At 41.6% G+C, this 27,592-nt stretch overlaps 1 protein-coding gene across 1 annotated transcript; it reads left to right on the top strand.

Annotated features, from left to right (window-relative positions):
• The first annotated feature begins 739 nt into the window (after positions 1 to 739).
• On the top strand, positions 740 to 10,672 carry fndc7a (fibronectin type III domain containing 7a). Its single transcript, XM_061694766.1, has 12 exons — positions 740 to 752; positions 1,423 to 1,680; positions 2,135 to 2,395; positions 3,723 to 3,980; positions 4,292 to 4,546; positions 5,152 to 5,406; positions 5,617 to 5,874; positions 6,375 to 6,632; positions 6,710 to 6,964; positions 7,942 to 8,208; positions 10,538 to 10,567; positions 10,641 to 10,672. The coding sequence occupies exons 2-12, from the start codon at positions 1,461 to 1,463 to the stop codon at positions 10,670 to 10,672; spliced, it is 2,349 nt and encodes a 782-aa protein (XP_061550750.1). The 5' UTR covers positions 740 to 752; positions 1,423 to 1,460.
• Positions 10,673 to 27,592: the final 16,920 nt, after the last annotated feature.

Below are 27,592 nucleotides of genomic sequence, written 5' to 3'. Positions count from 1 at the left end.
ATGCCGAAACAGCTCTCAACTGATATGGTGAGAAACAGTCCAACGCTATATCGCCACAACTTAGAACTACATCGTTCTTGGTCTATGCACCTTTTCATCAATTATCTTCAAACGTGTAGATTATAATGTATTTAGAAACAAATCTCTGAACTCCCTTTTTACAGGGTCTTACAGTATATTTCAGTCTGTATTTTTGTACTTTCACTTAGGTACAGGAGCTGAATCAGTGCTTCTCCTTTTACCAGTCTTTTTGTACACAAGTACTATATCTGTATTTCTACTTAAGAGTGAGAGTAGTTATATAGTACTTTACCAACTTTGCTTATTAACACAACTAAGGCTAGTTTGATACAATAGGTCACAAAGTTGATTTTTTCTCATCCTTCATATCTGCATGTTTTATGTGCAGTTCAAAAATATTACATTGCATAGCGGTATGATTGTAAAGACACAGGCTCTTTTGATTTTCATAGCTTTCATCGAGTGTGTGTGGCATGCACACCCTTCCCTCAATGGACAAATTCATTCAGACTTGAAAGAAATACCTGCGCTGAAATCTGTGTTGAGTGAAAGTAATGCGCAGCCCGCTGGCTCTCTTGTGGGCAAGGCATAGTTTCCCTCAGGATACAATAGCATTGAATCCCTGACCTTGGAAAGATGTCCTTGTAATGCATTTCTACTGTAGTTTATAACCAGTTCAATTTATTGACCACATCGTTTTTGTCTTTTTCAGCTATGCACATCTGAAAATGGTAAAAAAAAAAAAAAAAAAAAGTTTATTTCTATATTTCACTGTCCTCAATGAATGGAAATACAGTGGTACACTGATTGACGAGTGTCCCAGCTTTAGATTTTCGAGTTACGAGCTGTCGCCTGGTTGATGTTTTAAATTTTTGTTTATTTACAGATATACCACCGCTTGAGTGAAATGAAAAAATAAAAAAATTGAGCAATTAAGGTAATGTAATGCCCTCCCATGTGGGCAAGGAGAACCACAGTTGACGATGCATTTTCAGACATGAGACAAACATTCAAACACGCAAATACAAAATGAGAACACTCACAACTCCAGCTCCTGCTGTCACTCACTAGGCCACGCCCTATAAAGGCACACATCCAATACACAAATACTACAGCACGTACTTAACAATAATGACATTTTGTAAAACAAAGCTTATTTCTTTACATTTTATTGATTTATTAAAAACGTAACCAAAAAATTATCATAGTTTGTAGGGTCTGGAACGAATTAATACAATTTCAATTCATTTCAATGGAGAAAAATGATTTGATTGATGAGTAAATTGCAAAATGAGATCAAATCCGAACAAATTTAACTCGTAAATCAAGGTACCACCGTATAATATAGACCCTTGGCTTTTCCCTTCCATAAATGCACATCATTATCTCTGATTCCTCCAGACGTCACTTTCTCTGTATTTACGGTTACATCCAAAAGTATGACCGTGCGATGGACGGGACATACCGGCGCTACTTCCTACAAAATCACGGCGACACCCAAAAACTCTCGGGGGCACTCGTTTCTTGCTCAGTTCAGCGGTGACTCTGTGATGGGCTCGGTCAACTCTCTGTCACCAAACACTGTGTACACCGTGCAACTGGAGGCCATGGATGACGCTCTCAATGTCCTGAGCACTGCGGAAACTGAGGAGACAACAGGTCAGTGAACCAATGTGTGATGGAGAACTGAAAACTTTTCTTCACGATAAAGTTGACCTGACTCATCTCTTGTCGATCAATCAATCAATGGAAATTAATGTCTGCAACTTACCTATAAGGCTGACTTTGTTCGTCTGCACCCAAACATTACAACTATCAATTTTGAACAAAACATGATGACTCAAATATATCCAACCAAATTCTGACTTTCAATCTTGAGGCAACTTAATGCTGCAGGTCTCCTACGGTGGGAGGAAGTTGACGATATTTGGAGATACTGGGTCTACTACACCTGACAATGATGATATACATATTTTTAGAATGTACGAGGAATGGGGTTCTTGACCTGCTCCGTGTATAAAGTGGCTTGAGATAACCTCTGCTATTAATTGGTGCTATATAAATGAAAGTGACTTATTACCAACTGTATTAACATCTTCACATCCATCATTAGCCCCTGAGGTGCCCAGCATTGTTCAGGCCTACTCCAAGCACAGTGACAGCATCACTGTGGAGTTCACAGAGGTTGCCGGGGCAACCGGCTACAGCCTGAGGGCAGTGTTGCAGAGCGGCAATTTTGTCTCGGAAACCACGGTCACCAGCTCCCCGGCCACCGTGGTAGGACTTAAGCCCTATACGAACTACAGGCTGAGCGTCACGTCCATCAACTCAGGGGGGCGGAGCCAACCCTCGTACCCAATCAAGGCCAGAACAGGTAGTAATACGACATTGACCAATGTGTCGATGTGAATGATCACACCTTGCACCTTCTGAATGATTCTTACATTAGGACTGATCCTTGTTTCTACTGTTTAGTGATTGTGAAAACATTTTACACCTAGTACCGCTGCAAAAAAAATATTTAGCTCTTTAAGTAGCATTTTCTGATTCTAATTCTCATGACCAACATAGAAATAGTACACTAGGCATAAGTGTGAACCCAAAAGGAAGCAGAGGTTTAAGTGCTTAATATATAGGAAAAGTGTACTTAATGATTCAATTAAAATCTATTGCACATAAATAAAAAATGCAAATGCAAAACAAGTTTAGCACATTTAAAAACAAACCATCCTTAAAGATTAAATGGATATGTATTGTACTGTACTTAACACAGTTAAATACAACTGAACTGTACAATAAAAATGTACTGTACTTGAAAAGTAAAAATGTACTGTACATGACTTTAATTTTTTTTTAAACAGGATGTATTCATAATTCAAATATGTTTGATTGTATTGCACGTTTTAAACGTACATTTTATTTACATTTCATTCAGTGATTCTTTCGCACGACACGAGAGAGCCAGCGTACAACTAGTGCGACCCACACGTGGAGATTCTCGCAAAACAAATTTTTTAAATCCGTCCTTTTCACGGGTTTTTACAGTATACTTACTTACTATAATGCCCTTGCATGTGGGAAAGGATAGCCACAGTCGCCGGTGAGCTTTTCAGCCACAACAGTAAAACGCATTTTTGAGAGTTGAAATACATTTCACAAATGTGTTTTAATAAGTTTAAGTGAATTTTAGTGTGTTAAAATGTGCTTAAAGGGCGTGGGAGGGGTAAAACTATTTCAGCATGTTTTATAGTCTCTCAATACTGCAGATTTTCACCTATTACCGGTGGGTCAGGAACATATACCCTGCGATAAATAGGGGGTTCCCTATGATCAAAATGTGTAAGTAATGACCATTTGCTGCACAAACCCTGCACAGATGCTAATCTGTGTATGAAGATTGTCATACAATTGTTCCCGTAGAACAATGGCTTGTCTCACTCCGCCGGGCATAACAGTGTTGCCATTTCACTTCTCATTGTCATCGTTACGGAGCTCTGCAGTCTATGCAGAATGGTCGAAACTGTATCCATCCAATGCGATGTAGCGTTTTCATAAAATGAAAAGAGAAACCATGAGAATAAGGTGTTGTCCTCTCCCCGAGGAGAATGCAGTGAAATCTAATCACAGGGATGCTTACTGTTATATATCTCTTACAAAACAACATACTGTATTTGTTGCATCTTCATACATTTTGTTTTCAGTGGTGATGGCCCCCAAGTTGAACCCCACCTCCCCTGATGATGACACCATCCTGGTCACATGGTCCCCCGTCGAGTATGCCATCCTCTACACGCTCTGCATCATCCAGCAGGGCTCCAGCGCACGCCTCAAGGTCAACACTACTGACCACAACATGACCTTCAGTGACCTTGAGGCAGGGACAACCTACTGCATCAAAGGCGCAGCCCAGGACTCAGAAGGTCATGCTGGTGACGACCTCACTGTGTGCCAGATCACACGTGAGCAGCAGAAATTTGACTTTGATTCTGTAGTTGGTCGACAATGTGTCATGTATCCTGTTACAGTGGTACCTTGACTTACAAGTTGAATTTGTTCTGTGATCACAATTATAACTCAAATCATTCGTATCGCAAATCAAATTTCCCAATTAAATCCAACTCATGGTTAGAAAAAACATTGACAAAAAAATGGAAAACGCGAACATAAACCTACAAATTCACTGCGAGGTAACCATGTGAACTAATGCTGGCCAGATGTTGTGAAGTTCACAGTTGCGCTGTATTAAAGTTCCTCTGAATTTCATTTAAAGGTCCTCCAACCCCAGATTTGGTCCACGTCCAGGTGACTCAGGGTGGGTCCCTCAGCATCGTTGTGTACTGGGTGCCAGTGCAAGGAGCTGAGGACTACGTGGCTTGGACCACCAATGGCCAAAACTGTAAAAACACAGCCAGTAACCATTGTTACATCAGTCCTGTGGGATGTGGTCAGAATCACTCGGTCTCTGTCACTGCTTTCAACTCAGCTGGACCTAGCTTGCCCTCACCACCAGCTGACTACGTCACATGTGGGTCTAACTCAGCCAACGCAAATATCAGACACAGAAGCCTCTTTCAAAGACCAGTTTTGAAAACACCTTTCGAGTACAAGTTATGACGCTTTCTCACGAGACCAGTGGTTCTCAACTGTTGTCATCCTGGGACCCGCATTTTCCTATTCTTGGAGTCGTGACCAACTTTTATAAAAGTTAACAACAATAAAGCATTTTTTTGTTTAAAAATAGCCTCTGAAAACACATGTACAGTATGTAATATTTTTAAATGCCATTTCAAAAAAGTTTGACATTCCACCAATATTGCTCGCCATGACGCCTGCTAGCCAGAAGTGTAAACTAGTGACTAGTAACATTTCCTGTCACTTACCTAATTTGTTCATGTGGCAACTTGGTACGGCTTTGTACTGTACCAAAAAAATCTGAATACAAATACAGTTTATGTATTTTTCTTTTTTACCTGTTGTCTGCAACCGGCCCAAAATGGGCCTGCGACGCACTTTTGAGTCCCGACCCACCGGTTGAGAATCACAGCACTACACACAATCTACAAAATATTGACTGTAACATGGCTTCAAAATGGCTACCATTGCTCATATAACGTTCCTTCCATGTGTTAGACCCCTGTTCCCCAGATGACATCTGGGTGCAGGAAGCCCAAGCTGACAACTGCTCAGTCATGTGGGATGAGGTACCCCTGGCGGAGTTCTACATGGCTTTTATAAAGAGGGACGACGGTACCGAGAAGTTGTGCAACACCACTGGAACCAGCTGCCACTTCCTCTGTGTGTGTGGTTACACCTACCTCACCAGCATCTTCCCCTACAACCAGGCCGGCTCCAGTCCCTTTGTACATGTGCAGAACTACACCACGAGTAGGATGGATCACACGAGTTGACTAACATACCAGTGTCACTGCAAGTTCCAATTTGAATGTCAGTGATGGGTGGTAGTTTTGGTTTCTGCGCCTTCAGTGGGGACTTATCTGACACTGATATAAGTTGACAGAAAAATGAACAACACTTTTTTTGGCCCACATTAATAATTTACTCTATTTTTCTTCTCCTCTCCATCCCCTCCACCAGTTCCATGCTGCCCACAGGGTGTTTCTTTACAGTCAGTTTCAACAGAGACCCTGGAGATCACATGGTCACCGGTCAAAGGGTCAGAACTTTACGAGACGACAGCAAAGCAGGTTGATGAAGTCATCCGCTGCAATGACACTGCGCCGGTGTGCGCGCTGTCAGATTTGAGGTGCAACAGCGTTTACTCTGTGGTGGTCTCACCGTGTAGCGAGCTGCGAGGGTGCAACCGCACTTGCAAGCCCCACACGCACGAGACAGGTAATGATAAGTCAGTGCGACCACTAATTTGCTGTTGGGTTATCATGCCAATGCTGTCAATTCTATCCATGATCGCACTCATACAGTATTCCAAATCATCATTCCTCATTGAAATGAATGGAATTGCCATTAAGATGTCCAAGCGCCCCACAAAACACGCTTTTTAACAGGGAAAATAGCACTGTACAGTATTTTTATTGATAAAAACAGACAGTAATAACATAATTAAATAGAATGTAAAGAATTGAATAGTTTGTGCATCATGATATAATGCATTGAATCGTTTGATTGATTCAAATCCCCCAATTATAATTTTTTTTTCAACCCAAGAATCGACTCGAATTACAAACCACTCATTCGTAGCTCTTGGCGGGAGTGACCGTCGTAATCCGAGGATCCCCTGGCGTTCCAAATTCATTACTTTCAATCTTTTCATTGTGGAGGAATTTCTCGTTGTATGCTACTTTCATTGAGAACCTTTATGTTCTGTCTGTCTGCAGCTCCGTGTTCTCCAGAGATTCTGAATATGACCCAGTTCAACGAGTCTTCATACAGAGTCCATTTTACCACCCCAAATGCCCAAAATACAGAATACGCCATCACTGCCACCGGGCGCTATGATAGACACACTTGCCACGGAAGAAACACTTCCTGTGATATAACACGGTTGCCGTGTGGTTCAACATATGAGGTCACAGCCGTGGCCACTACAAACGCAGGACGGAGTCTACCCGGATACAGTAACATTTTAGAAACAGGTACTACACGGTGATTGGTCACAAAGACAATTCATTTATGCGTTTTGATTTTGATCATCACATTGTATTTCTCCAAGGTCCTTGCTGTCCCGCGTCTATGAACGTGAGCCAGGTCACGCAGGCCATGACCAACGTGACCTGGTTCGTCGGACGTGGAGCTCGCTCATACATTGTCACGCTGACTTCGTCACACGGATACGCCAAGTGCCACACTATGGACATCCATTGCTTGATGGGATGTATTAGCTGCAGTACGAACTACAGCGTCACCCTGGAAGCCATCAGCAACACTGGACACACTTCCGTGTGCAAATATCACGGCTTCTCATCAAGTGAGGACACCCACATAGCGACTAGTCTCTTCAACAAGGGATTATTAACATCCTTATTAACCTTTAAATTTGATGTTGTTGCCATTCTATCTTGACCATGTAGATAACTTGTTGTTCTCTAACAAGGGGCTGTACCACAAAATTCACAACCCCTAGCCCTAACCCTAAGTGTTTGATTCATGAATCAACCAATATTTTTGAGATTTCTTCCAAACTATCACATACCAATGTATCTCAAACCTAGCAATACCCTCAAAGCCAGTTCACCAAAAGGGCAAAATTCCGAGAAGCAAACTCAACTGTCGCTGATGCAGTACTGAGAGGAGTGCAATGAACTTTACATCGGAGAGACTAAGCAGCCACTGTACAGTCACATGGCGCAACATTGGCAAGCGGCTTCTTTTGTTCTAAAGTCAGCAGTTCATTTCCATCTCAAGAAGAAGGGACATTCAATTGAGGACAATGACGTCTAAAATCTGGATAGGGATTTTCTATATTTGCTCTGCGATTGAGTGGCGACCAATATGAAGTGTACTCTGCCTTTTGCTCTCAGTCAGTCAGGAGAGGCTAAATCTGTCCTATTCCCAGAACAGTAAATGCAACAGAGGAGGGAAAAAAATATAGTTCAACAAAGACTTTGACTCTCTCCTGTAGCTCAAAAAGGTGGACAAAATATTAGGAATCCTATTCAATATGCTGAAATAATAATTTACTGCACATTATGTCACTAAAATCCTATTTTGATCAAATTAATATAATCAGAGGTGGCAAAAGTAGTCACACTTCTGTTTTTAAGTAAAAGTAAAAACTTTTTTTTTTTTTTTACTTTCCACCACTCTATATAATAGCACTTACCTAAAGAAGTTCAGTTGAGTGGCCATGCCATGATGATGGTAATCTGCATTAGTGACCAAACATCAGTGGCACAACTAAACAGACCTCCATGGCACAACGCTAATTAACTTCCTTTCTTCTAGGTGCCTGCTGCCCGACCAATGTCAAACTGTATCGCTGGGCCAACAACTCCCTAAGGGTGTACTGGCACTCTTCCTGGACTCCTCAGATCCAGGAGCACACGGTGGAACTGTATGGGACGGCTGCCAACTACACATGCCTCGCGGCTGCCAACAGTAAATTCTGCGACATCCAGGAGGAAAGATGTGGGGACGTCTACACGGTTGTGGCGGCGCCAGTTGGACCCAATGGCATCAAAGTCAACTTCTGTCAGCAGAGGACATACTCAGGTCAGTTGGATCATATGTGACAGATACATAAAGAAACAGGAATAATTGGAGCGTTTTTTGCTGAACATTAAACTAAGGTTTTCAAACATCCGTTTCCAAAATCCGTTTCCTATAGTGCTTATCCTCATTAGGGTCACAGGTGAGCTGGAGTCCATCCCACCTGATTTTCAAGCAGGGTACACCGTGGACTGGTCACAAGCCATTTGCACAGCACATCCATCCATCCATTTTCTCGACCATTTTATCCTCACTAGGGTCGCGGGCATGCTGGAGCCTATCTCTGCTATCTTCGGGCGAGAGGCGGGATACACTCTTAACTGGTTACCAACCAATCGCAGGGCACATGGAAACAAACAACCATTTGCACAATTCACACCTAAGGGAAATGTAGAGTCTTCAATTAACCTAGCATGCATGTTTTTGGGATGTGGGAGGAAACCGGAGTGCCCGGAGAAAACCCACACAGGCACAGGGAGAACATGCAAAGTCCACACAGGCAGGTCTGGGATTTGAACCCCAGTCCTCAGAACTGTGAGGCAGATCGCACAGCACATATAGATGAAAAATAAATATACAATACAACCCCAATTCCAATGAAGTTGGGACGTTGTGTTAAACATGAATAAAAACAGAATAAAATGATTTGCAAATCATGTTCAACCTATATTTAATTGAATACACGACAAAGACAAGATATTTAATGTTCAAACGTTATTATTTTTAGCAAATAGTCATAGTCAATCGTCATTAACTTAGAATTTTATGGCTGCAACACATTCCAAAAAAGCTGGGACAGGAGGCAAAAAAGATTGAGAAAGTTGAGGAATGCTGTACCTGTTTGGTACATCCCAAAGGTGAACAGGCTAATTGGGAACAGGTGGGTGCCATGATTGGGTATAAAAGGAGCTTTCCTGAATTGCTCAGTCATTCACAAGCAAAGATGGGGCGAGGTTCACCTCTTTGTGAACAAGTGCGTGAGAAAATAGTCGAACAGTTTAAGGACAATGTTCCTCAACGTACAATTGCTTTTCATCATTTCATCATCTACGGTCCATAATATCATCAAAAGGTTCAGAGAATCTGGAGAAATCACTGCATGTAAGCGGCAAGGCCGAAAACCAACATTGAATGCCTGTGACCTTCGAGCCCTCAGGCGGCATTGCATCAAAAACCGACATCAATGTGTAAAGGATATCACAACATGGGCTCAGGAACACTTCAGAAAACCAATCTCAGTAAATACAGTTCGACGCTACATCCGTAAGTGCAACTTAAAAATCTATGCAAAGCAAAAGCCATTTATCGACAACACCCAGAAACGCCGCCGGCTTCTCTGGGCCCGAGCTCATCTAAGATGGTCTGATGCAAAGTGGAAAAGTGTCCTGTGGTCCGACGAGTCCACATTTCAAATTGTTTTTGGAAATTGTGGACGTCGTGTCCTCCGGGCCAAAGAGGAAAAGAACCATCCGGACTGTTATGGACGCAAAGTTCAAAAGAGCATCTGTGATGGTATGGGGCTGTGTTAATGCCAATGGCATGGGTAACTTACACATCTGTGAAGGCACCATTCATGCTGAAAGGTACATACAGGTTTTGGAGAAACATATACTGCCATCCAAGCAACGTCTTTTTCATGGACGCCCCTGCTTATTTCAGCAAGACAATGCCAAACCATATTCTGCAGAGCGTGGCTTCATAGTAAAAGAGTCCGGGTACTAGACTGGCCTGCCTGCAGTCCAGACCTGTCTCCCATTGAAAATGTGTGGCGGGCGCATTATGAAGCGTAAAATACGACAACGAAGACCCCGTACTGTTGAACAGCTGTAGCTGTACATTAAGCAAGAATGGGAAAGAATTCCACCTACAAAGCTTCAACAATTAGTGTCCTCAGTTTCCAAACATTTATTGAATGTTGTTAAAAGAAAAGGTGATGTAACACAGTGGTAAACATGACCCTGTCCCAGCTTTTTTGGAACATATTGCAGCCATAAAATTCCAAGTTAATGATTATTTGCTAAAACCATAAAGTTGATCGTTTTGAGCATTAAATATCTTGTCTTTGTAGTGTATTCAATTAAATATAAGTCGAACATGATTTGCAAATCATTGTATTCTGTTTTTATTTATGTTTAACACAACGTCCCAACTTCATTGGAATTGGGGTTGTAGAATATATTTATAAAACTAGAAAAGTAGAAATTAGCTACTGTATGCAGAGTAGTTCAGTACGGATATTATGTCAAAGTTAAACTATTACATCTTGTTTCTTTTTACTCATTCATGCATTCCTTCATTCATTCATTCATTCATTTTTTTAAATTCTTCTTAGTTCCTTGCCCAGGATTGAACAGTGGCATTGGTAAGTATTCTCACATACTGTAATTTCACATTTTACTTTATGGACTTTCAAATAACATAACTTCTCTCTTCAGTGATCTCTCGTGGAAGAAGAAGCATAAAATAAAGGTTGGTAAGTTTCATGTGAATCCTCCTGGATGACTTATTTAAGCCTGAGACAAAGCGGTGATTGTTGCACGCCTGAAAGCAATTGATAAAAGCGGGACAAAGCCATTGTTTTGCTTCGCAACTTGACGCGAAATCTTATAACTGCATCAGAGGCTTCCATAAAATAAAATGACTGTGCCCATAGAAGTGTGGAAACAATAGGATTGACTGTAGGAGGAGAAAAAAATCTGAAGAGCATAATAATATTAACAAAATCATTGATTTCATCCCCATTTACTCCAACACAGAAACTTGGCAGGAAATTATATTATATAGTATATATATTAAATGTGACTCAGGTAAAAGAAGATGCAAAGGTGCTGTAGGAACATGACACATCGTGTGTTTGGGCTGTAAGATGATAAGGTGCTTGTTGTAAATCCAGGGTCACACACAATATGATGGTTATTGAACACGAAGGAGTCGTGAGCAAACATTAACAAGAATTATCTTTCCAATCCCCAGGGAGCCTCCAAACAACACCACAGCATGGAGGAAGACTATAATTACATCCAAAGTGTGTACATGGATGTCATTTTATACTTCTGTTGAGGAATGATCTAGTGCATCACTGATGTTTGCTTAAGATATGTATTTGTGTAATATGGCTATTTTATGCAGAATGATTAAAAAAGCTAAAATAATACATAAACATATTTTTCATACATTATACTAGAATAACATTCAGTTGAGTGCAAGTTGAACAGTCCTAATTTGGATCAGTACCAAATTTTCCTGCTTCACTGTCACACAGAGAAAGAAAGGGAAAGAAAATTTTGAAAAATCTCTGTTAGCATTAATGCTAGTCCTAAAACGAAATGAGACGTGTCCAGGCATATTATAGACCAGCAGTCCTCAACCACCAGGCAAAGACTGAACAAAAAAATATTTTATTTATTAGCTTGTAGTACACCGTACTCTGGTATTTGACATGTACCTCCGTATACATGTCAAACCAAGAAAAAAAACTTCATTAAAATACAGATTTATAGCGACGGGTTATTCTCACACACTAATCTCACTCTGTGTATATGTGGAGAAAGACTCGCAAACGAGGCAATGAAGCCTCTAAATTTTTTACAATGATTAAACCAAAATTACGGAGTAGACTGGACATAAGTAAAACACCGGATGTGATTGTGTCCCAAGATGGGACCGGCTCCTTGAAAGAGAAACAAGTGCAGTGCTCCCAAAATTTACAACTACATTCAGCATTCAGTTAAATAGTCACAAAGCAAACAAGCAAATAGTGATGAAAACAGAATACCACTCAATTGTAGGAGTCATAGGCTACATGACACCATTTGTAGTGTAAGTTTATGTAACAGCGGCACAGTGGGCGACTGGTTAGCACATCCGCCTCACAGTTCTGATGACCGTGGTTCAAATCCCAGCCCCGTCTTTGTGGAGTTTGCATGTTCCCCCTGTGCCTGCGTGGGTTTTCTCCAGGTGCTCCGGTTTCCTCCCATACCCCCAAAACATGCAGGGTAGGTTAATTGAAGACTCTAAATTGCCCGTAGGTGTGAATGTGAGTGTGAATGGTTGTTTGTTTATATGTGCCCTGCAATTGGCTGGCGACCAGTTCAGGGTGTACCCCGCCTCTCGCCCAAAGGTAGCTGGGATGGGCTCCAGGACATCCGAGACCCTAGTGAGGATAAGCGGAACGGAAGATGAATGATTGAATGAAAGTTTATGTAACCTGAAGATGGAGGTGGTATCAATGCAGAAATGGAAACTGCACAGTAATCCCATCCATCCGTTTTCTATAGTGCTTGTCCTCATTAGGGTTGCGGGTAAACTGGAGCCAGCTAACATTGTGCGAGAGGCGGGGGACACTCTGGCCTGGTTGCCGTTGTATCGCAGGACACACAGAGACAACCAATCATTCACATTCACACCTATGTGCAATTTAGAGTCTTCCATGAACCTAATATGGACGTTTTTGAAATATGGAAGGAAGCCGGTGTACTTCGAGAAAATCCACGCAAGCAAGAGGAGAATATGAAATCACCACACAGTACAAGATTTGAACCTTAAACAGGCGTAGTGACCACTACGACACTGTGCTGCCTCAGCAATATTCCGTATCCTGAAAATCCCAAACCAGATGCTGAGAGATATGTCCTTAGGTAGTTTGTAAATCCCAACTCCCCTCCCCCAAGCAGGTGGGTGTAAACATTAAACAGGGTCAACTAATGAAGTGGGTCGGGGGGCCCGGAGTCATCAGGCCTATGGATGATCCGTGTGATTGGTCGCTCACAGTTGAAGAATAAAGCATTATTTTGCCTACCACACTCTGTGTCTCGATCATCTTTTTTGGGGTGTATGTGAAGGTTCTTGGAGGTGTTGTGATACCGTAAAATAGGTCTTAATCTCACACTAAAGGGGATCTTTTAAGTTTCATAACAGACTCTACACTTGTACATACGGTACTGTACATTTTGGGGATTGAGAACCACATTTTTACCCCAAATACATTGGTTAAAATGGCTGTTATCGCGAAGTTGCCAACACTGACTCAGCTTTTGTAAACCACCTCCTCTCTGTTTGCAGCCATTGTTTAAGTGCAAGCAATCCTGACAAATAAAATCAATAAAATCAATTAATCGTCCAGCCCTAGTTCTTGTAATTAAACTTTTCAAGTAAGTTATATTATTTAACGCTTAAATGAACAATAGGATGAATTGTGGATAATTGTCTGATATCAAGGAAAGTTCACTATTCCAGTGGTCCCTTTAGTTAAAGCAACAACAGAGATGAAAAAAATGTCCTTCATAGTCATTGGATGTAGCTGTACATACAGTCATTTTAACATTTTGGTCGTTTGAAAATGATGACAGACCATCATGCTGAAATCAACATTTTACAGTACATTTCCTCCGCAAAGTCAACTCGGCTTATGCAGGTGATTTCATCGGCACATGAGGATGGTGTCAACAAAAAGAATCCCTGGAGTGAACCTACAAAAACAATTTGTCTAAAGTGCAAAACGTGGTCCTATTTATTAGTGCCATGTGACATACTAGAGACATACTGTATAACACCTTCAGCATTGAGGCCATAAAAACGGGATAACAGTGCGAAGAACGAACAAGAAATCCCTGGAGCTATGACTGATGATGTGTATTTCCTATTGAAAAACTTCAACGCAACACATTTGTTTAATTTGGTTTCTTAGAACTTTCTTAAGGATATAAACATCAGTTGAGTAGTAGAATAGTTGAAAGTGAGAAAGGATTACCCCACCCCCCCAAAAAAAAAGTACTGGTCCACTTTCAATTAAACTAAAAGCTGCATTTGTGATACCCAAATATTACCGAAATGATTTGTAAAGGACATGTACCGTTAGGTAATTATCTTCATTGCATAAAGTAGCTTGACAATGTCACTTAGTATTAGGCTAAGTGGTCCTAGAGAGAAACTAGTTGTCTTTCAGATTTGAGAGAAAGGAACTTCAAGATCCAAAGCAAAGAAAATTAAGTTCCTGAATCTCAAGAACATTTTCCATGGCAGGCCAAAGGTAAATGTTTTCTAGTTTCTCCTATGTAATTTTATTTATGTTCAAAAGTCATTCTTTAACATTTCAATCTTTGAATATTAGCTGCACAAAGAAGAAACAAAGCTGAGATTTTAAATCTTAGATTAGCACCCATGGCAAGCAAAACAAGGTAATGCTTGGATGCTTCACTGTATTTTATCCTTATCAGTTTAAACTGATATTATTAATGTTTTTCTTTATATCAGCACAATTACTGTATATCACTGTTTGAGGTTTTTTTTTTTTTTTTTTTTTAATTATTCAACTTGCTTTGCCCGCCTCAACAATTTGTTAAACACCTGGAAAAGACTTCACTTAATGGTACTATTACATAGTTAATCATTAATTATCTATAGCAACGAGTTACTTTTGTAATTACTTTTTTTTTTAACAGAGTAGCTACTGTACAATAGCGAAACATGATTAAGCATTTCCAAGAAAAATTATATCAATCCAGGAAGGAAGTACAAGGACACCTAGCATATCATACAAAAGAGATCGTATTATCTTACAAGTGAAAAATATAAAATGTCATTTTATAGAAATGCAGACATGAAGAGAAGAATCCCTTCATATACTCTATGTGAATCTTGTTTCTTTCTCAATGCTAGTGTTTTTATTTTAAACTTCACTTTTTTTTATATAAATACTGTATCGCTTAAGTAAATGGAAGACGTGTGAATGGAAGATTGGGTGGAGAAGTGAAAGCGCCCCCACCTAACCACCCCATTCGTTTCCTTCTCATGATGACAGAGCGCCCACAGGTATCCATCCACCTGTCCTCATTTGGGACGACCTGATTGGTTCCCACCAAGTTGATGTGCACTACTTGGGCCGGAAAAAATTCAGATCATCATTCAGAAGAGCTGAATGTGGGACATATGAATGGAAATAACGCCTTAATTGGAATGGCAATACGTTTGGATAAGATGTGGACGTTTTTTTCAGCAATCCTTCTGTCTGTCATACAGGTAATTCGACATTAGTGCATCTATTTTTTTGGTGTTTTTACTTTCATAGTGTACAATTATGTTAACATGTGTTTCTTCATCCCTTTTTTTAAGATGCAACAAGTTTTGGCAACAGGTGAGTATGTTAAAAATGGTACGAACTTTGACTAACTTTTTAGTTAGTAATCATTACAAATAATAAATAAATAATAATATAATAATACATTTTCTCTATTATTGTTATTATTAATATTATTATTATTATTATTACAACAGTAATTAAATCAATTAATTCTGATGATTCTGATGACGAAGGAGTGTTAGATCAACAAATCCAGCAGTCTGTTCTCTAAAGTCTAAAGATTGTAAATCTCATGCAAAGTACCGTTTGCATAAAAGTTTAAAAAATAATACAAATAATACAACTTTAATTATATATATATATATATATATATATATATATTAAAAAATAATAATACATTCTCTTCTACATGGATGTACTGATGTCACTGATGGTGTAGTGGTAAATTAGCCTGACTTCGGTGCAGGCAGTGTGGGTTCAGTTCCCACTCAGTGACAGTGTGCATATGAGTCTGAATGGTTGTCTGTGTCTATATGTGCCCTGCGACTGACTGGCGACCAGTTCAGGGTGTAGTCTGCCTTTTGCCCGAAGTCAGATGGCATAGGCTCTAGCGCTCTGCGACCCTGAATAGGATAAGCTGTGTAGAAAATGGATGGATGTACGGTATGTTAATTGTGTCACATGATGCTTTTATTCTGCATTACAGTAAATTCTAATCTCTCTTTAAATGAGCTCAATTGCACTATTTTTCAGGATGTCAGATTGTGTCAGTGACATCTTCTTCAGCATCATCCCTGAATGTCAAATGGAGCGATGACATTGGAGGTTCGGTGTATTTACTGGACTTACGAGTGGTCAACTTCAGCAGTATTGCCCCTGTGGTGGTAATGCCGTATCCACCCAGCACTCAGAGGCTTATTCAGGGCTTACGACCTGGCCACACGTACCTTGTCACGCTCAAGGTCTTTCAGTTTTATACTGTTGTGTGCAAAGACACTCGCCAAACCATGACAGGTAGCTATTGTTTAACTAGACAGTTATAGTCTTCAGGCTGTTCTTACATTAAAGGTCTTCTTGCTTTCTTACAGTGCCTGCAACATCTCAGATCACATATTCCAGAGCTATTTCAAGTACCTCTTTGATATTTGAGTGGTCAAGTGTGTTTGGGGCTGACAGCTACACCTTGTATGTGGAGCAGCTGTTCAGTTTACCCTCGAACAAATACAACCAGACTTTCACATCTCTAAGCGGGCAAGTCGGTGACTTGACTCCGTCTACAACATACAACTGTTACGTTTACGCCTCCAACACAGCAGGGAGGGGGGCCAGAAGTAACATCAGGACAATCACCACCTGTAAGTCCACACAGGTCACTGGTTTCAATGAAAAAGTATGTCATGCTTTTATTTTGATACACACCAGTAACATTTGTATTTTGTCTCTAGTGGTGCAGCCGCCAACCGGTGTGACTCTTGTCCCGACGGGAAAGAGTACGGCTCAAGTGTCGTGGGACCCTGTCAATAAAGTTCTGCTTTATCAAGTGATCGTGATCGACGACGACAATCCCATCAACGCGCCCGTCATCGTGAACACTTCGTCCACAACGATGGATATCAGTAATCTGGAGCCTTGCTCCACCTACACGGTGGGGGTGTCATCAGTCAACATGTTCTTAGTACCAGGGGAGGCTTCCAATGTCACACACATAACATCCAGTGAGTATCTAATGGTGGTTGATTGAGATGAACATTTTGACTAAAATTATTTGATTATCTATAGGGTGAAATGAACAATCAATCAATGGAGCATTGATCATTGGGCAGATTAACGAACATCCCATTGCTAACAGTGAAGTTGTTCTTTAGACTTCACTGATTTATTGACTCAAGAGCACCTCTGCTGCCAAGTAATGCACTCCATTTTGCCATTAACAAATAATAATTCTGCACAACTGACTGAATCCTCAATCATATTTAATTTCTCTTTCAACTTAAGCTTCGACATCCAACAAAATATACAGTTGGCTATGTAATATTTAGAAATGTGGGATTAGCTGGAAAAAGGTACAACGTAAAAACCTCTGGCTTGCCACTCTAGGTTGCCCTGAAAAGGGTACATGTAAACCATTTACTTGAGTAGCAGAGTCGCTCCCTAATGGTCATGGGCAGAATTATGTATCCACCGTCCTTAAGGGTTGCACATAGGATGAAGAATTTTGATCATACATAATCAGATTTGGTTAGTGGTTAGCACGTCTACTTCACAGTCCAGAGGTTCTGGGTTTGAATCCGGCATTCCAGTATGGAGTTTGCATGCATTCGTTGTGCTTGCCTGGATTTTTTTTACACATACTCAGGCTTCCTCCCACAATCTAAAAACATGCATGTTAGGTTCACAGAAGAATCTAAATTCTCATCTAATTCTAATCGTTGTGCATGTGAGTGTGAATGTATATTTGTTTATGTGCCATGCAGTTAAAGGGCAAGCAGTCCAGAGTGTACCTTGCACCAGAGTCAGCTGGGATTGGCTCCAGCTCAATCTTAACCCTAATTAGGAGGTATACAAATGGATGGATCATGAATGGATGATCAGATTAAGAGCGATCAGGATTAAAAACATCCTTTATTCAAGCCGTAACAGGGACATTTCCATTCCACTTTTGATATTTTTTCAACTCAATGCATATATTTAGGGGCTTTGGTGGAGCACCCTGGTGCCACCAGCAACCTCCAGATTTCTTACTCTGTGAGGGTCAAGTTGTTTTTTATATCCATGGCAGATCTCATTTTGTATCTAGATCAGCTCTTGAACCATGACTTCCAGTGCCCAAGCCACGTTCTTATGGATGAACCTCTACTGCCCTAGTAGCACTGCACTTTACCGGGATAACGAAACAATGCTAAAGAGGGACTAAATCCTTTCACTCTTCTTATTTAGCCATAAATCCAGTGACATCCATCACGGCGGTCTACAGCTGCTCCAGTGGCATGGTGACAGTAACATGGGATTTGGTGTTCGGCGCCAACGCGTACCGGGCCACGGCCGTGGACAGCACCGGTGCTTCGCTCAACTGTACGTCAGCCTACACTAGCTGCCAGATCACCATGCTCAAGTGCGGCGAGAAGTACAAAGTCCACGTGATAGCAACCTCGGACGACTGCGAGAGCATCGCCAACACCTCCACCATGTTCGAGACGGGTGAGTGAGCCTGTATGGTCTCCGCCAAAACCTTCTCATCTTACTTTGCTACTTTCACACGCGCAAAGCCGCAGCTCGATGTCATCTGCCAATAGGTCGGCCGAGTGGGATGCGGTTCAGCTTGCTGCTATTGTATCATTCACTATTTTCTCACAGTCACACCCTCTCATTAGAGTGGAAACCCAACACTGTCAATTTACAGTTCTTTACAGTCTATTGAAGTGAGGTGGATATCTCAAAGGTCAGTTATCGTAAAGAAATTATGTAATGTTTGCTAAGTGCTGTGTGGCTGAAATGTAACCAAAGAGGAAAGAGACAAAGGTGTTAATTCTCAGTTTTACTTAACGACATACACTGATGAACATCTAACTCCCTAACCTTCCGTCTCTAGTGCCCTGCGCGCCTGCTCACCCTCTGACCAGCCACGACTGCTCCAGCAATGTGATCCTTTTTAGTTGGGAGGAAACCAACAACACCTTATACTACGTCGCCATGGCCGAAGACAGCAATGGCCAAGTGACTGAGTGCCGGACACAAGACAGCACCTGCTTCTTCACCAATACAGGCTGTGGTCAGTTCTATACATACGCCGTGTATGCTGTCAGTTCGGAGTGCAACAGTGAAGTCAGCCAGCCTGAGTTTGTACGAACCTGTGAGTATGATTTCACCTTCATCTATCTATCTATCTATCTATCTATCTATCTATCTATCTATCTATCTATCTATCTATCTATCTATCTATCTATCTATCTATCTATCTATCTATCTATCTATCTATCTATCTATCTATCTATCTATCTATCTATCTATCTATCTATCTATCTATGCATACATAGATACAGGTATAGTCATTTCAGCTATTAATATAGTGTTCTGTAGCTATATGGCAGTTCACCCACTGCAGTTCCACTACATCACAGATCTGGAACATAGCCCCTGTAATAAACAGGGGATTGCGGTAAAAGGAAATTAGTGTATCAAAAGACTGCATACACTGCAACTCTGTTTCACTTTCTCCCAGCTCCTTGTCTTCCGACAAACGTAAAGACAGCAGCAGAGTGTCATTCCGAAACCCTGATTACTTCCTGGGACTCAGCCGCAGGAGCTCTGTCCTACACTTTAGAAGCACAGGGCAACACGGGAGAAACCTACAACTGCACCTCCTCGTCCAACAGCTGCGCAGTGACCGGCGTGTCTTGTGGCGAACACCTCAGCGTGTGGATCGTTGCCTCCAACGACAACTGCTCCAGCGAAAGGGTCCTGGGAGAGGTGGCTCAGACTAGTACGTGCTGGGAGGAATACACTTTGGGCTAAAAAAAATTCTCAGTTAGATTGGACATTTTAGTGGCTGACCCATGAGATCAAATTGTGTCTCATGCTCCTTGAGCTTCCCCTTTCGTAATAAGAGCCCCATTTGCCTTATGTAATTAAAATAATCACTGCATGTAAAAAGAAAGAATGTTAATTTGTTATATTCTGATTCAGTCAGCTTAAACCACATGTGAGCAACTGTAGTAAATCCCAATTAAAGTATTCCCTCCTAGGCTTGCGGAGTAATCATTTGGCATGATTTTTCACTTACTTAACCTGATAACTCTGGAACAGGGTCAATTCCATTTTTCAATTGCCCCAGAGTCCAGTCTTTGGGCTAAACTGTGAAACTAGTGTATATATTTTTTAAATTTACAGTATGTAGTTAGTTTATTTTTCCCCAAACATAGCTATGTGTTTAATGGTACATGATTATTTGATTTCACCAAATATTTTTGGTGACCTTCCCTCTTGGAAGATGATGGCTCACCACTATTCTGTAGATTGGACAGTTTTGAGTCATAATTGACTTAAGGCTGAAGCCAAGTTTCTTTACTGCATGCTTACCAACAATCTGACCTTTCTGAAACAGTAACATATTTTCCATGACCACAGATACTCCAACATGATTGTTTACGAAATAATAACAAATCCAGAAATGTACAATGGAGAATGCAAAGGTTGAATTGGGCCAACTGGACCCTTCTTGTTTGTTGAAGATGATTCACCTTTAATCCAAAAGTCTTCTTCAGTCCTTCAGTCCATTGCTTTTAAGAACTTTTTTATAGAGCTGAAAAAGCCTTTTGGATTACAAGTGAGACATCTTCAGCAAACAAGAAGGGTCCAGTCGCCCCAATTCAACCGTTGCGGCTTACCATGACCCGAATGACTGAGAATCGACACAGACAAACGGGAAACAAATATAGTCTCTATTTCCTGAGTTAAATCCAGTTCAATACTTATTTCTATGCTCCTCCATCTTTCCAGTTCCTTGTACCCCCACCATTGTGTCAGTATTGGCTAACTGCAGCCAAGACTCAGCAACAGTCACCTGGACAACGAGCATCGGCGCCATATTTTACGTTGCAGTCGTTCAGGATTTAGATGGAAACTCGCACGACTGTAGTTCAGTCGGTACTGAATGCTCGGTGGAAGACCTGACATGTGGACAGAATTACACGGCTCACATTATCGGAACCAATCTCAAATGTAACAGCAGTGCAAGTAACAAGATCGCTTTCACTACAGGTAAGAGTAAGTGACTGCGAATAGTCCACAACATGTAAAAAAACAAATCAAAAATCCCATATGTATTATTTCAATCTCCTCTGCTCCTTCTCCTCAGCACCTTGTCCTCCTGATAACATTGAGGCATTCAGAGACTGTGATGCCAACCACGCTCTGATAGTCTGGCAGAACCACCAGCCCACGGGCACCTACACTGCAACCATAGAGGATCAGAGTGGAGCTCAACTCACCTGCAACAGCGACACTGTCAACAACTGCAAAATCCCTGATCTGCCCTGTGGGAAGACATACAACGTTACTGTCACTAACAATGACGGGAGCTGCCTTTCCACCTCAACATCAATCAGCATGGACTCGGGTACTGCAGCTTCAGGTTTTTGAGCATCAGTTATAAAAGTGCTCAAAGTAATACATGATGTCGTCTTCTTCTAGTACCATGTGGTCCAGAGGATGTTGAAGCCGGCATAAATTGCCCTACAGGCGAAGTGACATTGACCTGGAGGATCTCTGTCCCAACGGAGAACTATACAGCCACCATTTCTAGAGGGTTGGGTCAGCCCCTATTCTGTAACTCCACAGACACCCGGTGCACCAGCGGAGGGTTGGCTTGCGGCAGCACTTACTCTGTGACCGTTGTGGCCGTCATCGGGTCGTGTCACAGTATGCCCAGTACAGAGGTCATCGTGCAAACATGTAAGGATATGCATCGTGCTGAGAAACTACCATTCACAGCACCACAAAAAAAATGTCTCGTTAGTTCAACACAAGTCCTCAAATCATATACAAAAAATGCGCAGTTTTTAAAATTATTCGATGCCCGATGAGATCAAAGATCGAAACGCACCAAAGGTGAATATGTATGCTGCTCCTCGCTTCTAGGAGAGGTTTAAATTATGAGATTGCAATGATGTATAATTATACAGTAATCTCCCACATACTGTATTTGGGGATCACTATACATTAATTACCCACTTCACATTTCTTTTCTGTCGAACCTATCCGAAGCGGTTTGCTGAAAAATTCACCTTTCAGTATTCACGGTGTTTGTGGTCTTTCTGGAAAGATCAAAGATGCCACTAGATAGGAACAAAGCCTTGTCTGAATAGGAAAGTAGTACAGTAATTGCTCCAAGAAAGTATGTTGAAGTGATACAGCTCAACTGAGAGACAAACGTTATATGTCAGGGAGGAGCTAAGTTCAGCCTGGGTTGTTAAAGCAGAGTCTTCCACATGGGCATGGACACTGAGGGACACATTTTTAAAAATAAAATAATCTGTCAGCCATTTATTTTTAAGGCTAATGTTTGTAAAATGATTTTGAAATTATATCAAAGTGTTTTGGGATCATAGTTTGTGCTATATTTACAGTTTAAACCAATAATATTGGTAATTGTAAAAAGAAGTCTAGGGGGACGTCAGTTACTTGGCACAATTCAGCTCCTATTGCCCCACAAATAGCGGGGGATTACTCTACTTATTATACTTAATGTATCACGTGCATATATAACACATATTAGATATACGTAATACTTTAAAGGTCCCCATTTCTTTGGGTGTTTAGACCTCCAGAGAGTGACTCTTTAACATGGACTTAGTACAAAAGTGTCCATTTTATTTAAAAAAACAACAACAACAAAAACACCTTGGTTTTGTCATATGAGTCTCCAGAAAAGACCCCTCTGGCAGCTACTTCTGTCTGACCCAGTTCTGTATCCGTTTTGTCCATATTTGGCTAAGATCACCCCCTTTCCTCTGATTGGTTGGCGACTTGTGAGAGCACAGGTGTTTGCTATGTTGACAGCGCCGGCTCGGTAGCGGGGACGTAAGCGGAGATCTTTGCTAGTTACGTAGATAAATTTGAATGACCTGATTTCAGGCCTCTCGGCAAAAAAATGTCTGGAACTCAGGAATGCGTGGACGATTTTAATTTATATTTTGCATGTTTACTGAGGCACAATATTACATCCCAAATACCAGAAAAAGTTGGTGTGGCAAAATATGGAATCTTTAAGGTTGCCATTTAAACTTCCTTGATGTCATCTCACTTTCTCCTTGCCTTTCCTATTAGTGCCATGCCCTCCTACATCTGTCATTGCTGTGGAAATGTGCGCACCGGATTCCATTCCTGTTTCTTGGGTGGCCAGTGCCAGTGCCAAATCCTACACTGCCGTTGCTGTGAGCAGTACAAGCTATACCTCATTATGTACCACCAATGAAACATTGTGCCACTTCCATGACCTCATGTGCGGGGAGGTTTACAGCATCAGTGTGGCAGGAGTGGACGACAACTGCACTGGTCTCCAGGGAGACGCCGTGATACTGCACACAGGTGAGACGCACTGACTGCTACCCTCACTTCAGCATCTTTGAGAACAGTGCCACTCACCAATTCACTGATTCACCTCCTGCAGAGCCATGCATCCCCACCAATGTGTCCAGCCGACTGGACTGTGCAGCCGGCACCTCTCATGTGTCCTGGAAATCGGATCCAAATGCTGTGAGCTACACTGTGATAGCCACCAATTTGGATCAGAAGCTCACCTGTGTCAGCCCCAGCCCCAACTGTACACTGACAAACCTGCTTTGCGACCACCCCTATGACATTTTTGTGACGGCTACTGATGGCATCTGTGTCAGCAACGACAGTCTCTCCATCTGGCAAGCACCAGGTAATGAGTGGTTGTTAATAAGGTAAAGAAGATAAAAATATACCGTAACTAGAGCAAAAAAAAAAAAAGTTTAGAAGTTGTTACTCAGGTTCCATTAAGCTTTACAGTTCAGTATGTGGCACTTCTATTGCCCAAAAGTAGGGCCATTGATAGTGTAGTTGATCGCAAATACAGTGGTGGCTTCAGATACGAGTGACCCGACTTCCAACTTTTTCGAGAAAGAAGCCGTTGTTTGGACAATTTTTGTTTTAACTTGTGAACAAAAATCCAGGATGTGAGCACTGTGTGGGCAATGAACTCAACTCAAGTCACAACAAGCAGCAGTGTGGCAGAAAAAAAAACACACTTTTCCTTCTGCTTAATGTGTGCTTCTACTGAAGTGCAGAGTGTGAGTACTTTTGCCAGCTCTGTGAGGTAACTTACAAATTCTCCTGTTTGTTTGTACAGGCTGAAATGGAAAATGGAATAGTCCATTGCAGGAGAAGGGAGGGGGAGCACTCGAAATGATCATATTAGATTAAGCATTGTGATGTGTTTTGTTACGTTTGATCTTTTCGTGGTTTTGGCAAAAAGTGGAGGCAATAGGTAGTGGACTCAGAAGCAGGGAAGAAGGGAGGCAAGGCTGGAGTGCAGGAATCTCAAAAGTAAGTATTTATTTTCAAAAAACAAGAAGCCAAAAGGGTACATGGAATTATCAAAAATACTAACTGAAAGTCCTAAAAGCAAGGGTCAAAGTAACCAAGAAATACTAGGGATAAACTCCCCACAACCAAAACACCTAACATGCCACTGGAACCATGACTTATAGCAACAATGATCCAAACACAGAAAACAGCTAACTAAATACAAGCAAACTGACGGGTCACACCTGGACAAGACATGAGTGATTGGAGGGAACTGATTGGTAGACACTAGGAAGAGACACATGTTTTAACCTTGTCAATTAAGACAAACCATAATAATCGCTTAAAATCAAAGAAAATTCATCAGCTTTTATGAGATGTGTTGGGAGCCTCTGAAAATCTCGGGGCCTGATTCATTTTTTTTTTTTTTTGATTTTGCCTCTTTTTATTATCTTAGTACCGTGTGCTCCAGTGGATGTCGACACCAACTTGTCCTGCAGCACCAATGACTTAATTGTCAGCTGGAGAAACTCTTCTTGGCCACTCAACTACAGCGTCAGCGCCACTCCTCTTTCTGGAGATATGACATCAGCCACCTGCCACACTGACACCACTTACTGTAGTCTGAGTGGCCTTCACTGTGGACAGACTTACAATGTGTCCGTGAAAGGTTGCTATGGAGATTGCCTTGGGCCACACAGCATCCCACAGACCATCATGACAGGTATTAGAATTTGTGATTTAGTGGCGGAATGGTTAGGATAAATTAAGACTAGAATTAATTCAAGAGTTTGATCATAATAATAATAAACAATAATAATACATAATAAAATCAAATGATATATTTTTATTTACAGCTCCATGTGCACCGCAGAGCTTGGAAGCAATGACAGACTGTAGCACAACCTCCGTTTGGGCCTCTTGGAAGGCTTCTTTGGGGGCTACTTCCTATACGGCGACTATGACTGCACCAAATGGCTTCGTTGAAACCTGTTCGACATCGAACCTCACATGTTCTTTTAGTCAACCACAGTGTGCCACACAATACAGCATTAACGTCACCGCTCACGACGACTACTGCAACACCGCCTCCGCTCAGATGACAATGACCACTGGTAGTTTTTTTCAAATTGTGATATTTATTGTGATTCATTTCCCAGGATTCAATACTTATCCTCCTGGTACCTCTTCCTCCAGGACCGTGTGATCCAGTTAATGTGACCGCTAAGTTCCAGTGTGGCTCTCATGCAGCATCAGTATCCTGGACCGCCAGCGGTGGGGCCACGGCGTACAATGTTTTGGCTTACGGCGCACAGCATCAAACATCCTGCGGGACCATGTCAACTTCCTGTCAATTGAATGAGCTGCAGTGTGGCGTGACATACAATCTGACTGTGCTAGCTGAGGACAATACCTGTAACAGCACAGGACGATCACAAGTAGCGCTGATGACAGGTAGTGGAAAATTTTAACATCAGAATCAGAATCATCTTTATTTGCCAAGTATGTCCAAAAACACACAAGGAATCTGTCTCCGGTAGTTGTAGCCGCTCTAGTACGACAATTGACAGAGAACACTTTGGAGACATAAAGACATTGACAAAAAAAAACAGTCATTGAGCAGTTAAGGGTTGCTAGTTATCTGGTAATGCCGGTACATTTATTTATTTATTTTTGACAATTGTGCAAAAAGATGCAGAGTCCTCTAGTTCCAATGACTAATATTTCCTGCATGAGTTTGTTAGGGCTCTGTTCCGTTTGCCCGGAATGTAATGCGCCTTTGGATTTTTGCCATTTCTTTCTCAAGTTTAACTAAATGTTCTCAGAGTCCATCATGATATATGTGATGGTCCGTGGGAGAGGACAAGGCTCAAAGGGGCACTATGTTTTGACCTGCGATTTATAACAGATGCCAGGACCTTCCCTCCCGTCACGGCCTGTTACATTCAGATGGTGTCCCTCACGGTTTTCATGTTCTGTCAAGGCTTTCTACGGATGAAAAGTGGACACCCGGCAGCTTTGGAGCACATTTGTTGCCCTGGCAAAGTTGTATGTAGCTCCCCTGCGTGGCCCAGCTCCAGAGTCGGTGTCAGCGTAGGGGGGGGCACACACACATGCTGCACAGTACGCTTGCAAGGGCAGATTGTAGGCATCCAATGTGAGATTCCAGGGACTAAATATGCTTCGCCCTAATATTGTATGTGACGGCATATTACATACTGTCAGGTTTAGTTGCGTGCACCCCATTTTACTACTACGTTTCTCATCCGCAATGTGACTGCCGAGGCAAATGTTTTGACAATTTAAACATCTCAAATAATTAAAAAATTAAACCTCACTTTCATTCTCTCCCAGCTCCATGCTCCCCATACATTGAGAACAGCACCCAGATATGTGGCGCTAATTCCTCCTCTGTGTCCTGGATGCCAGTGGCCGATGCCACAGGTTACATGGTTAATGCAACTGCTGCAAGCGGCCACTCAGTTTCTTGCAGTACGGCGACTGCGACGTGTGCGCTAACAGATTTACAGTGTGGGGAGACGTACACAGCCACTGTTGTGGCTCAGGGGAGCCAGTGTGACAGTCCACCTGGACCAAGTGCAAATATCACCACAGGTCGGCGGTGCATTGTTGAGGTCCATTTGCCTGCTTCATGCAGTTAATATTCACCTTGTTGTTATTTGTTTGTTTACAGCTCCCTGCCCTCCAGTGCTCATTTCCAAGCAGTATATGTGTGGCAACAACACGGTCGTGCTCAGTTTCAGTGACAATGTTGGACGAGACAGCTTCAAAGCTGAAATAGCCGGATATGGCTATATGGACACCTGCAGGACTACAAACACCAGTTGTGTTGTCCATAATCTTCCTTGTGGCTTGGATCTCAATGTTACTGTGCAGGCTGAGGGGGCACAGTGCAACAGCACCCCTAGTACTTGTCAATCGCTCCAAACAGGTAAGTCTACCAACTGTTTCTAATAGAATGACCACCATTATATTCAAATGTAAAATACTGATAACATTTCAATTGACCCATTATTTTGCTAATAAGTCGAGTGCACCGTCTGCTTCATACAGGTGGCAGTATTCTTACCTTATTTAATACCTTGCTTAAATTATATTTAGACATGATGCACAAAAATTCAAATATAAGGTGGCAAATTACATTTTACCCCTCAAAAGACTAGCTATTGTGTTTATATTTCTGCAGATGTGACATAAACAATCCTGTTTTGAACCAGCTTGACAAAAGAAAAAAAAAAT

The sequence above is a fragment of the Phycodurus eques genome, chromosome 13 (genome assembly GCF_024500275.1).
Source record: "Phycodurus eques isolate BA_2022a chromosome 13, UOR_Pequ_1.1, whole genome shotgun sequence".
NCBI classification, from domain to species: Eukaryota; Metazoa; Chordata; class Actinopteri; order Syngnathiformes; family Syngnathidae; genus Phycodurus; species Phycodurus eques.
Note: the sequence above shows the minus strand (reverse complement) of the source record. Positions and strands in the feature narration are given on the sequence as shown.

What these genes read in the sequence shown, in the direction of transcription:
- fndc7a (XM_061694766.1), top strand. Translation starts at nt 1,461, where the DNA reads ATGACCGTGCGATGGACGGGACATACCGGCGCTACTTCCTACAAAATC. An exon ending in ACCAGCTGACTACGTCACAT is followed by an intron (nt 4,547 to 5,151) that starts GTGGGTCTAACT and finishes TCCATGTGTTAG; the next exon opens with ACCCCTGTTCCCCAGATGAC. An exon ending in CAGTAACATTTTAGAAACAG is followed by an intron (nt 6,633 to 6,709) that starts GTACTACACGGT and finishes TATTTCTCCAAG; the next exon opens with GTCCTTGCTGTCCCGCGTCT.